Source organism: Nansenia antarctica (genome assembly GCF_963989245.1).
Source record: "Nansenia antarctica genome assembly, chromosome: 9".
Taxonomy (NCBI): Eukaryota; Metazoa; Chordata; class Actinopteri; order Argentiniformes; family Microstomatidae; genus Nansenia; species Nansenia antarctica.
The window spans coordinates 36,757,888-36,772,348 of record NC_137679.1 but is presented as its reverse complement, the minus strand read 5'-3'; the positions used below and the strand labels follow the sequence as shown (position 1 = coordinate 36,772,348).

General features: G+C 48.3%; 1 protein-coding gene across 1 annotated transcript; it reads left to right on the top strand.

Annotated features, from left to right (window-relative positions):
• Positions 1–2,311: 2,311 nt before the first annotated feature.
• LOC308165584 (myocyte-specific enhancer factor 2A-like) lies at positions 2,312–3,502 on the top strand (the record flags this gene model as incomplete). Its single annotated transcript, XM_080539733.1, has 4 exons — positions 2,312–2,356; positions 2,557–2,683; positions 2,818–2,902; positions 3,154–3,502. The coding sequence occupies 4 exons, from the start codon at positions 2,312–2,314 to the stop codon at positions 3,500–3,502; spliced, it is 606 nt and encodes a 201-aa protein (XP_080395859.1).
• Between the last annotated feature and the right edge of the window lie 10,959 nt (positions 3,503–14,461).

The following is a 14,461-nucleotide window of genomic DNA, read 5'->3' as shown; positions in this document are numbered from 1 at the left end:
TAGGTCTGCATCACACATTTTCCCTTCTTCTTCTGTCACCCTAGCTTCCACTGCTTCTAATACTTTATTCATACATTCCTCATTCACACCCCCAGATGTATATAGGTCTGTATAAAATGACTGCACAGTATCCATTATTCCCACTAAGTCTGTTATTATTTCACCTTTATCATTCTCTAATTCCTTAATTTTCCCTTTCTCTTTCTGTCTCTTCTCTAAACCTAAACAGAATGCTGTACTCCTTTCTCCCTCAACCACATACCTTGCCCTACTCCTTACTAAAGCACCTTCACACTTTCTCTTCTCTAACTCCCTCAAATCTTCCCTCACCCTCAAATACTCTGTTAAATCATGCCCTGGAATATTATCAACTCTCTCCTGTTCTATTGCTAACCTTTTCTGCAAATCTCTTTCCTCCCTCACCCTCTCTTTCCCTCTCCGTTTTGAGCATCGTGGTCACTAAAGGCCATAAACCGATACTCAAACCTTCCAACCAGGTGCCTCACCTCCCTCTTCACTAAACACAAATCGATCCTTGATTGTCTCAAAACCCCCATCACCATTTGTCTCCTTGAAAAAACCTGTGCATCAGGGTGCCCCTCCCTCCATATATCCACCATTCCTCTTGTGCGCATCATTTCTAATAATACTGGGCGTGACGGATCATTCCTAAATTTCACCCCCCTTGTTACATCTAACCTGTCCACCACCACATTATAATCCCCAACCATAATACAATTCCCAACACATTTCTCTTTCAATGATTAAAAAAAAACGTTTCTATATTTGTCCACATTTGGTGCATATATACAATACAGTGCATACTCAATCCCTTGATATTCAAACCCCACTCCCACCACTCTTCCCTCATTGTCATTCATTATATTCCTTACATTGTTCACCACCCCATTCTTTACCAAAATAGCCACCCCACAAGCATACACTGTTCCATTGCTCACATAAACTTGTCCATTCCACCTCCTTCTTACCTCCTCCATTATGTCCTCTGTCCAATGCGTCTCTTGGAGGCATATGATCTCCTCTCTGTATGCTGCCAACACAAGCTCCATCTTCTTCCTATCCCTGAGTCCATTTGTGTTGACGGCAACAACCCTGACCATAGTCAAGACACACAAAAAAAGTAACATATGCACCGCCATGTCATTTTCCTACCTTGGTCTTCTTCCCTCGTGCACCTTTTGCACCCCTTCCCGATCTTGTCCTCACCCTCTGTACATCCGCGTATAGTCCTTCATCTGAACCTTTTCTTTTCCACACGCCCTCTGTTGAAGGCCCTGCCTCATCCATCTCTCCATCCCTCACTGCGTTGTCGAGGCTGGCTCCAATCTCCTCTCTCTCTTTACCCTCCACTTCCACCGGACCAGGCCCCTCCGCTCCTCCCTCCACTTCCGGCTCCAGCTGGGTCTCCTCCACCACCTCAGCTTGTCCTCCTCCTTCCGTCACGTCTTCCTGGCTCCTTTCCCCACCTTCTCCTTGTTTCTCCACCTCTTCCTCCTCCACCACCTCCTCCTCTCCCTCCATCTCCTCTTCTTCGTCCCCCTCCACCACCACCTCCACCTCCACCTCCACCCCCTCCTCCTCCTCCTCCTCCTTCTCCTTCTCCTCCTCCTCCTCCTCATCACTGCTCACTCTCTCTCCTCCATCATATCTCCTTCCCATGCATTCACATGCATAATGTCCTTGTTTATTGCACTTAAAACACACGAACTCCGGGCATTCTCTTATAACATGTCCTGGCTTGATGCACATGACACACCCTTACTTGTTTGTCATGAATAACCCTAAAGTGATCCACTCCAACCAGGGTCTCAAACTTGGTAGAATATGGTAACGACCTCACCTCTTCGGTGAACTTCACCTTCATGTATCTCGTCCCGTCTGCTATGTCTGTTCCCGGCCACGTCTTTCTCTTGATCGGTACGCCTACACCCCCCACGACTCCAGCCTGTACCTGATCACGTCATCCTTCAGATATACCGGGAGATTTAAAAATGAGACCACCATTTCATCCACTGCCAAGTCCTTTCCCATTATTCTCACGTCTTTTATCATGAAACCATCCGTGAGCTTGTCCTTCCCTCTCCTCGATGCCAGCGTGATCTCATATTTTCGGTCTCCTTTATCCCGACAGCCCTCCACATTTCCACACACCTCCTTTATTCCTCGTAACATTTCCATCATAGTGATATTGCTTCCCTGCTCCAGTCGCACTTCCACCGTCAAACTTGCGTCGTACCGTTTGTCCGTGTTGCTTTCATCGTCGTCCGTTCCGTTCGCTGTGTTCGTTGCCATGCCGTCCTCCTTAGAAGCCCCCGATCAGCACGAAGCTGTCGGGGTACTCAAAACTCTAAACTCACTTAAATATAGATGTTATTATAATGTTCGTTAGTTGTTTGCCAAAAACACGCTCAAACTTTTCTTCAACTCTCACTCTCGCTCTCATTCACTTCCGCTCATGCGCATAGACGCCGGCTCTACCTCCTGAGCCACAGCCGCCCAGTGTCTGACTCTTCACCTTGTGTTTTGGTTCAATAGAGCACCCAGAGGATGAACAGCTCCCAGTCCAGCCAGCCTCTGGCCACACCCGTGGTGTCTGTGACCACGCCCAGCCTGAATCCTCAGGGCCTGGTCTACCCAGGCATCAACTCTGCCTACAACAATGGTGAGCCAGGGGGCGCTTATTGGCTTAAATGGCCTAAAAATATATTGAAACAAAACCACACAAGAAAACAATGATATGATATCCCTTTGCTGATTGTGTTGAGTTTATAAAGGGAACTGTGCTTATTTCTTCAGACTACACCTTGAACAGTGCGGAGCTCGCTTGCTTACAGGGTTTCAACTGCCCGGCAGGCCTCTCTCTGGGCTCCATGTCGGCATGGCAACATCATCAACTGAGTTCACTAGTGTGAGTAATTACACATACTGTACTTCCACTTTCACTGCTGTTCCTCACTGCGTACAGGATCTGTGACAACCGAAAAGGGTGTTGGACGACAGAGTGGGAAGCGTCATTGTTTGGTACATGACACCTTACCTATCCCGTCTGAATGGAGCTGCCACTTGGTCTCGTGTAACCACTGATAAAAACAAGTATAACTGGCTAATCCAATACCCATTCCCTCTCAGCAGGTCAGGCAATCACTTACCTCAGGGCTCCAACCTCTCCATCAACACCAACCAGAACGTCAACATCAAGTCCGAGCCCATCTCCCCTCCCCGAGACCGGGTGACTCAGTCAGGCTTCCTGGCCCAGCCCCCTCCCCCTCACTCCTCCAACAGGCAGCAGACAGAGATGGGCCGCTCCCCTGCGGACAGCATCAGCTCCTCCTGTAGCTCGTATGACGGGAGCGACCGTGAGGACCACCGTTCAGACTTCCACAACGCCACTCTGGGGGGGGTGGCCAGACCCCCGGCTGGGGCCGAGGACAGGGAGAGTCCCTCAGTCAAACGCATGCGCATGGACAGCTGGGTGACATAGGAGCACCCAGGACGCTGACCTCAGTCACACACACAGTCACACACAGTCACACACAGTCTCACACACACACACACACACACACACACACACACACACACACACACATATACACAGAGACACATACACACACACACACTCACACAGTCAGGTTATGCCATTATCAGACAGAAGCACAGTGACAGGAAGGATATGCAAGAGTTGAATTGTTGTTGCTATTACAAAATGATTATTATTAATATTTGTATTATTATTATTATTATTATTATTATTATTATTATTTGCAGTCATTTTGTCAGGATGAACTTGGCCAGACATATCACAATGCTTCACTCTGATAATAACTGCTTTTCAAACACCTATTGGACAAATATTGCAGGTACTTGGTTGAATGAGAAGTCTCCTATTTAAAGACAGTTCAGCAGTATAGATTACTGTAGTCACTGCTGCAGAATCAAGATGGTATGATACCTTTTACTTCTTACGTGCTGTAACTGTGTGGGTTTAGACTTGCAGTTACTGTGTTCACAATGTCAATCTTATGGCCTCATGAATTGTAGCATTGCAGTATGTCTATTACTGGGTTTTCAGATGCTAGTACATGTTATTAAATAAGGACTACAAAGACGATGACATGTTATTACATAAGGACTACAAATACCATGAAGGGATGGATGACCATGAGTGGAGAACGAGCCTTTGTTTTTCATCTTCTAAGGTTGTTGTCATTGGTTTGTCAACTAAGTCCAACTGTAAAGCAATATACAATAATCTCTTTTCTTTTCCTTTCAGAAATACATTTATTTATATCAGCCAAAGCAGTATGCAGATTTTTTTTTATGTTGTTAGTGTGTGTTTTTATAATTTACCAAAAAATAGGACAATATTTCAGCAAGATATTGATACGAAATTGAAAGCCATGGACACTTGCTGTTGTTCTGTATGTAAAATTTAAATTTGAAAGCTTTTTTTTTAATGTACATAGCAACTTTAATATATATCACCTTTGGTGTACCGGTATGTACCTATATATTGTACCTTCACCAGATTTTAAAAAAGGTATATTTTTGTGGATTATTGCCAAGTTTACAAGGCATCGTCCTATTTTTTGGTCATGTATTCACTGGGTAATATTTACTATTTTGTTAAGTATGCTGTACTCAAAATGGAAGCATTGGTAACCAGTTTTACAGAGTCAGTGGATGGTAAAAGTATGTTCTTAAAACGTGTAATGATAGTTGTTGTGAAGGCCCACAGTTTTAGAGCCAGTTTTAGTTCCCCCGAAATCAGCCCTTCTGCCCAGTTATTTACTTTGTTATTTTCTATACTATTAATATACGTTTCGTGAAGTGTATGTATTATTCTTGTAATGTTTTATGCATATGTTGATGACGTAGTATCCGGGGTGTGTCTGTGACCCGGATGCTACGTTCGGTGGTGTATATAAGAGACGGAAGGGCGGAGTCAGTCAGTGTGTTATGAGAAGCAGAACGACAGAGAAGCAGAACGAGAGAAGCAACGAAGCCGATCTAAGATGGCGGATTCAGCAGCGCGCACACCGTGCAGCAACTGAAGACGCCAGGAAAAGCGATTATTGAGTGAACCACTGTAGCCTGTTAGTTGTGTTCCCGTTGGACCGCCTTGCCAGCGGCCGGCTGTTCAACGTTGGACCAAGCGGGACGCCAGCTGGACATTAATCGTCGCCTCCACGAGCGAACACAGACTCCAGCGGAGCTTCGACGCGGACCACTTCATCGACGCACATGCCATTCAACCAGGCCTCAACGCGCACCACGCCACTGGACTATAAGCCTGTTCAGGCCAGAGACTAGCAGTGAGTGATTGAGAGTGTGTGTGGCCGGCCGGGAGGGAATGTATATATGGGGATGTATACAACCGTCGTGTAATAAATGTGTTGTTCATATGTAATACCGTGTGTTAGTTGTTTGTAGCTCCAATGCTAATGCTAGTTGTTTGAAGGCTAATGCTAATGCTAGTTCCCTTGCTAATGCTAACGACATTAACTGCTAGTCGAACGGTTTGCTGGCGCCCCCTGCCTGTATCCTCCTATACTGCCTATTTAGCTCCATTAGTTAGATAACCAGCCCCTTCCTAAATTATACAGTCCTTTTCAGCTACTCCCTGGTTACAATTGGTCCTTCGAGCCGGATCGGTAGTGTAGTGATAGCATGGCTGAGCGCAGCCAACCAGACCAGACAGTTACCCCCCCTTCTCCGCCCCCTGAGCCAGAGCCACGACCACAGAGAGTCCCGCGGTTGCCTCCGAGGTTACAGGAGTATGAGCTCGAGGTCGAAAGCTCACTGAGTGGTAGCGAGGAGCGCACTCCACGGGATACAGTGGTCGGAGAGGCCGAGGTGTCCGCCGGCGCGCGGGTGGCTAGCACTGAGACAGCCCTCACCGAGCACCAGCCTGAGGATGAGATGGCAGAACCGCAGGGTTTTGCCGTGGAAACGGAAGAACAGGAAGGAGAGGCCCGGTCCGACAGCGCCTGCGGGCGGAAGAGGGAGGGCCTCAGCCTTAACGATCTGCCTCCCAGTACGGCGCGCTCGAGACCTAGCTCCTGCCGCTCAGTGGCTTCCTACCGGTCCAGGGCTTCCGTGGGCAGTTATGCCTCTGGGGCGGATAGCCTGCACTCCAGAGGGAGTAGTGCCGCGCTGTCAGAATATATGCGCCAACAGGCCGAGATGGCGTTAGAGCGGGAGCGCCAACAGGCCGAGATGGCGTTAGAGAGGGAACGCATCCATTTCGAGCGCGAGCGCCTCCAGATGGAGGCGGCGGGGAGACAGCGCCAGGAGGCGCTAGAACGCGAGCGCCTCCAGATGGAGGCGGCGGGGAGACAGCGCCAGGAGGCGCTAGAACGTGAACGCTTCCAGATGGACGGAGCGGAACGCGCGGCGGAGAGACAGCGCCAGGAGGCGCTAGAACGTGAACGCTTCCAGATGAACGGAGCGGAACGCGAGGCGGAGAGACAGCGCCAGGAGGCGCTAGAACGTGAACGCTTCCAGATGGAGCGCGACCGCCTCCAGGCGGAGAGACAGCGCCAGGAGGCGCTAGAACGTGAACGCTTCCAGATGGAGCGCGACCGCCTCCAGATGGAGAGAGAGCAACTGCACGCGGAGAAGATGGAGGAAGTGATGCAGACCATGCGCGACTTGTGCATCAGCAGAGGTCCGTCGGCCCGTAGCTCCAGAGCATCATCCGCACGGCCCTCTCGAGTGCCATCTCCTGAACCCCCCGCCGATGGCTCCATGACCCCCGCCATGACTGTCCAACTGCAGGCCCAGCTGACCACCTGGAAGGAAGAGGACCAGGGACCCGACCGCTACGCGGCCCAGAGGGAGCCAGCGTCGCTGCCCGGGAGGGGAGCCATCCCCCAAGAGCGTAGCACACCCCTAGGTCCTCCAGTGCACCAAAATGCATGCAGGCCGGACACCCAGACCGTCACTCCAGCACCGATGATCCACTACAGGATGTTCCCCCAGGTGGAGGGACCCAAGTTCCCCTTCTTCAAGGACGAGGACAGGAGCCAGTATGTGGAGCTACGCATCTGCCTAGACACGCTCTTGGACAACTCCTGCTCCGAGTCCTACAAATATGCGATTCTCCTTCAGCATGTGAGGAACCCCAGAGCCCACAACATGGTACTGGCCCATGCCTCCGCACCGACACCTTACACCAGAGCGCTCGCTGACTTGGATGCCCGCTACGGTCGTCCCTGGAACCACGCCCTTGCTGAACTGCAAGCCCTCGAACAGCAGGCCCCCATCAAGGATGACCGGGCGCTGGATGACTTCGCGCTCCGCGTGCACACCTTGGTTGGAATGCTGAAGACATAGGGCCCAGCTGGCGCCAGCGAGATCAACAGCACCTCCAACGTAGAGCGGCTGCTCCGCAAGATCCCACGCTTCCGGCAGGAGAGGTTCCGGCGACAGCAGCGCGTTCGTAACCCCGGGAAGTTGGGTCTGAGCATGGCTGCCTTCGCGGAGTTCCTACTGGAGGAAGTGCATGACACCAACGTAGACGCCATGGGTTACGCTGAGCCGAAGAAGGAGAGGGAGAAGGGAGACCGCTGGGACGGGCCGAGCTCGAACAGAGGACGCCCAGTAGGAGTGCTGCACACGGAGGAGGAGCCTCGGAGAGAGAGGACCACCCGACCTGAGGGAAAGGATTCCTCTCAACCCCCTCCAAAGGGACGGAGAGGTCCACCGCCATGTCCGTACTGCACCAGCGAGCACTGGCTCAATGAGTGCAGTGACTTCAACAACCTGAGTACCGAGGCCAAGCAGAGGTGGCTCGAGAAGAACCAGAGGTGCTGGAACTGTGGGCGCGACCATCTGGCGAAGAACTGCACCTTGAGGAGGAAGTGCAACCGCTGTGAGGAGGTCCACCTCCACATCCTACACGAGGTCTCCCTCGCCAGGTCCACGGAGGGCAACAGAAGCCCTAGGTCCGGTCGCGCACCGGAAGAGGAAACCCCTGTCTACTACCTAGACTCGCCACAGAGCAGCGGCTCCAAGGTTCTACTGAAGGTGGTGAAGGTCCGACTTCACCACAACAACGCTGTGTACGACACGTACGCCGTTCTAGACGACGGGTCGGAACGGACCATCCTTCTCCAGGGGGCAGTGCGCCAGTTGGGGCTCCAAGGGACTGCGGAGAAGCTGACTCTGCGCACGATACGTCGCGACCTTAAAGAGGTCACCGGGGCGAGAATCAACTTCTCCATCTCCCCGGCGGGGCGGCCGTCGGATAGACATCGGCTTCAGAATGTCTTCACCGCCGACCAGCTAGCGCTCTCCCGCTACGACTACCCCCTGGAGAGGTTACGCGCAAGATATCCCCACCTACGGGGAGTAGACCTACATCGGATAGAAGGAGCGGAGCCAACCCTTCTCATCGGTTCGGACAACGCTGAACTGATCGTGTCGCTCCGTCCTCCGCTGAGAGGACCACGAGGCTGCCCGATGGCTGTTAAGACTGCGCTTGGGTGGGCCCTCCAAGGCGCTACCGAGTGGAGAGAGAGGGACGGGAGAGCTACGTCATCCCTCCATATCCGAACCGAAGAAGCAAACCAACCAACCGGACCGCCTGGAGTGGAATCTATTGCTGCCAGTGCACCTGGAACAGTTAGTACCACAAATGGTTCACCACAGGATGACCAACCAAAGAAGAAGTCTCTGTGGACAGAGCATAAGTCTCTGGATGGGAAGCCTTACTACTACAACTCCCAGACTAAGGAGTCCCGGTGGTGGCGCTACCGTGCCATGGCGGCAACAGCTGTTGCCGAGGAACACCTGCAGGTGGCCATGCACCCTCACGTGGCCGAGGTCAGCATTGACGCACCCGTCAACTCCGTCAAGTACACGTCAGCCATGAAAGTCTCAGCCAGTATTGTAGACGCCTCCAAGGAGGAAAGGCCGAAGTTGGCGAAGAAGAGAGTAAAGTGGAACCCAGAAGAGGAGGCCAAGCAGGCCTTCAAAGAGCTTCTGGAGGAGGATGGTGGTTCATCCGACGCGTCATGGGAGCAAACCATGAGAATGATCATCAACGACCCACGCTACAGCGCCCTGCCCAAGCTGAGTGAGAAGAAGCAAGCGTTTAAGGCCTACCAGGCTAAGAAGGAGAAGGAACAAGCCAAGCAGCTCAGGAAGAGGAACTGTGAGGCGCTGACGAGCATTCTGGACAACATGGCCAACGTCACCCACTGCACCACCTGGTCCGAGGCCCAGCAGTACCTGCTGGACAACCCCACCTTCGTTGAGTACGAGGCGCTGGAGAACATGGACAAGGAAGACGCTCTGATCTGCTTCGAGGAGCACATCCGCGCCCTGGAGAAGGAGGAGAAGCAGAAGATTCTGCTGAGGGAGAGAGACAAGATGTCCGAAGGTGCCGTGGTACTGGTGACGGACCAGTCCCTTCCGCGCGCCGCCTGGCAGACAGGCAGAGTGGTCGACACTATCACCTCCTACTTCACGCTGCTAGAGCAGCCTAGCCAGTGTGCCTTCTTAGTTAACTGAAACCGAGGGTTTCATGGGGCGGCTGTTGTGAAGGCCCACAGTTTTAGAGCCAGTTTTAGTTTCCCCGAAATCAGCCCTTCTGCCCAGTTATTTACTTTGTTATTTTCTATACTATTAATATACGTTTCGTGAAGTGTATGTATTATTCTTGTAATGTTTTATGCATATGTTGATGACGTAGTATCCGGGGTGTGTCTGTGACCCGGATGCTACGTTCGGTGGTGTATATAAGAGACGTAAGGGCGGAGTCAGTCAGTGTGTTATGAGAAGCAGAACGACAGAGAAGCAGAACGAGAGAAGCAACGAAGCCGATCTAAGATGGCGGATTCAGCAGCGCGCACACCGTGCAGCAACTGAAGACGCCAGGAAAAGCGATTATTGAGTGAACCACTGTAGCCTGTTAGTTGTGTTCCCGTTGGACCGCCTTGCCAGCGGCCGGCTGTTCAACGTTGGACCAAGCGGGACGCCAGCTGGACATTAATCGTCGCCTCCACGAGCGAACACAGACTCCAGCGGAGCTTCGACGCGGACCACTTCATCGACGCACATGCCATTCAACCAGGCCTCAACGCGCACCACGCCACTGGACTATAAGCCTGTTCAGGCCAGAGACTAGCAGTGAGTGATTGAGAGTGTGTGTGGCCGGCCGGGAGGGAATGTATATATGGGGATGTATACAACCGTCGTGTAATAAATGTGTTGTTCATATGTAATACCGTGTGTTAGTTGTTTGTAGCTCCAATGCTAATGCTAGTTGTTTGTAGCTCCAATGCTAATGCTAGTTGTTTGTAGCTCCAATGCTAATGCTAGTTGTTTGAAGGCTAATGCTAATGCTAGTTCCCTTGCTAATGCTAACGACATTAACTGCTAGTCGAACGGTTTGCTGGCGCCCCCTGCCTGTATCCTCCTATACTGCCTATTTAGCTCCATTAGTTAGATAACCAGCCCCTTCCTAAATTATACAGTCCTTTTCAGCTACTCCCTGGTTACAATAGTGCTATTTGGTCACGTGTCAATGTTTTCTTTTTGTAATGGAGAATTGATCCACTTGTGATGAAATGGTTTCAACTGAACTGTGATAGTTTACCTGACAACGATAGTGGTGAGATTTTGGCTTGGGTGCTTATTCTGGCAACTCAGTCAATTAATTCTCCGCATACTGTGTAGGGTTTCATCTTAAAACAGTTATATATTAAAGTCAGATAGATGGAAATAAAGCAGCTATATGTACCCTGAATATACACATGGTTAGTGATATTTTTTCTGTTTGATACATTGTTTATAAAATGTAAATGTTGTACATACATTATTACTTAAGTATGAAATAACAACAGATCATGAGAGTGAAATATATATTATACCCACAAATTGTATTTTGTTTTATTTTTCATCTGCTCCCGCTTAATATATAATAGTAAAAATAATTATGGAGGGCATTTTCAATGTAGGAGATCACTAGGAATACAATCCCAATGTTTTTAATAAGAGGGTGCAATTACTGAGGGCAAGTACATGTATTTTATGAGGACTCTTAAAGATACAGTTAGCAAGAAGCAGTTGGGGTGCTCATGACTTCAATCAAGAGTTCTGTAAACTAGACAGCCATGGTGAGTAGCCTACTGTAGCCTATTCTACATTTTTCATTCATATACCGGTAGTCTACACTTTCTTGTTCAGTTCTGATATGCAACTAGTATGTATACTGCACACTCATTGATATATACTGTATACATTCGTCTATAGGACATTAGGCTATAGGACATTCGTCTATAGGACATTCGTCTATAGGACATTAGGCTATAGGACATTAGGCTATAGGACATTAGACTATAGGACATTAGGTTATAGGACATTAGGCTATAGGACATTCGTCTATAGGACATTCGTCTATAGCAGAGGTTCCCAAAGTGGGTGCCGCGGCACCTGTCCGGGGGTGCCGCCAAATCTGCTCGTAAAAAAAAATAAAAAAAATAATATATATATATATAAAAAAATAGACTATAGGACATTAGACTATAGGACATTAGGTTATAGGACATTAGACTATAGGACATTAGGCTATAGGACATTAGACTATAGGACATTAGGTTATAGGACATTAGGCTATAGGACATTAGGCTATAGGACATTCGTCTATAGGACATTAGGCTATAGGACATTAAACTATAGGACATTAGGTTATAGGACATTAGGCTATAGGACATTCGTCTATAGGACATTCGTCTATAGGACATTAGGCTATAGGACATTCGTCTATAGGACATTAGGCTATAGGACATTCGTCTATAATTGTATATATTAGACTATAGGACATTAGACTATAGGACATTAGACTATAGGACATTAGACTATAGGACATTAGACTATAGGACATTAGACTATAGGACATTAGGTTATAGGACATTAGACTATAGGACATTAGGCAGAGGCTGGAAAGGGTCTTCAGGTGGTGGCAGGTGGTCTGGTCGGTGGTCTGGTCGCCTCCTGTCTATATTATTCGCCTCTTGCAGTTCATGTCTTGGCTGGTGCTTCCGCAAGTCCTTTTGACGCTCTGCCGAGGTCCTGCAGTCCAGTCCATGAACGAGTCATTATCATGCCCATGGTGGGCAGGTTTGACACTCTGCTGGCTGCTGTGGCCCAGCTGAGGTCCTGCAGTCCAGTCCATGACGGAGTCAGGACCGTGTCCATGGCTGGAGGCAGGCAGGAAGGCTGGAGGGTGAAATACAAATACAATGTATTTAAATAAACTCTATTAATCAGTCAATGTTGATGATCTTCATGTGGCAAGTTATACAGTAGAGTAAAACAATGTGGCAGACACACTGGACTTAATGTGGAAGTGCTTACATCCAGTGTACAGTGCAGAGTCACTAGACACAACATATCATATGCATTCATGAGTCTAAATAATACAAATTCCATTATATTTATATAGTTTTAGCACCTTAAGACATGTACTCACCAGCAGCAGAGACTGTGGGGACAGCTGGCTGGAACTGGAAGACTAGAAAGTGAAATACAAATAAAATGAATTTATATAAACTGAATAAATCAGTAAATGCTGATGAGCTTTATGTGGCAAGGCTACATATATATATATATATATATATATATATATATATATATATATATATATATATAGTGGACCTTTAAGAAACTCACCAGCAGCACGGAGTATAGGTCTGTTCAGATGGCCATGGGCCTGGTTCTGTTGCCGGTTCCCCTTATACCACCTTATACCACCTTATACCCCTTATACCACCTTATACCCCTTATACCACCTTATACCCCTTATACCCCTTATACCACCTTATACCACCTTATACCCCTTATACCCCTTATACCACTTATACCACCTTATACCCCTTATACCCCTTATACCACCTTATACCCCTTATGCCACCATATACCCCTTATACCCCTTATACCACCTTATACCCCTTATACCACCTTATACCCCTTATACCACCTTATACCCCTTATACCCCTTATACAACCTTATACCCCTTATACCACCTTATACCCCTTATACCACCTTATACCCCTTATACCACCTTATACCCCTTATACCCCTTATACCACCTTATACCCCTTATACCCCTTATACCACTTATACCCCTTATACCACTTATACCCCTTATACCACCTTATACCCCTTATACCACCTTATACCACCTTATACCCATTATACCCCTTATACCCCTTATACCACTTATACCCCTTATACCACCTTATACCACTTATACCCCTTATACCCCTTATACCCCTTATACCCCTTATACCCCTTATACCACTTATACCCCTTATACCACCTTATACCCCTTATACCACTTATACCCCTTATACCCCTTATACCACCTTATACCCCTTATACCACCTTATACCCCTTATACCCCTTATACCCCTTATACCCCTTATACCACCTTATACCCCTTATACCACCTTATACCCCTTATACCCCCTTATACCCCTTATACCCCTTATACCACCTTATACCACCTTATAACCCTTATACCACCTTATACCCCTTATATCACCTTATACCCCTTATACCCCTTATACCACCTTATACCCCCTATACCTCCTTATACCCCTTATACCCCTTATACCCCTTATACCCCCTTATACCACCTTATACCACCTTATACCCCTTATACCCCTTATACCACCTTATACCCCTTATACCCCTTATACCACCTTATACCCCTTATAACACCTTATACCCCTTATACCACCTTACACCCATTATACCCCTTATACCACCTTATACCCCTTATACCACCTTATACCCTGTATACCCCTTATACCCCTTATACCCTTTATACCACCTTATACCACCTTATACCCCTTATACCACCTTATACCATCTTATACCCCGTATACCCCTTATACCCCTTATACCACCTTATACCCCTTATACCACCTTATACCCCTTATACCCCGTATACCCCTTATACCCCTTATATTACCTTATACCCCTTATACCACCTTATACCCCTTATACCCCTTATACCCCTTATACCACCTTATACCCCTTATACCCCTTATACCCCTTATACCACCTTATACCCCTTATACCCCTTATACCACCTTATACCCCTTATACCCCTTATACCACCTTATACCCCTTATACCCCCTTATACCACCTTATACCCCTTATACCACCTTATACCCCTTATACCACCTTATACCCCTTATACCCCTTATACCACCTTATACCCCTTATACCACATTATACCACCTTATACCCCTTATACCACCTTATACCCCTTATACCACCTTATACCCCTTATACCCCTTATACCACCTTATAACACCTTATACCCCCTTATACCCCTTATACCACCTTATACCCCTTATACCACCTTATACCCCTTATACCACCTTATACCCCTTATACCCCTTATACCACCTTATAACACC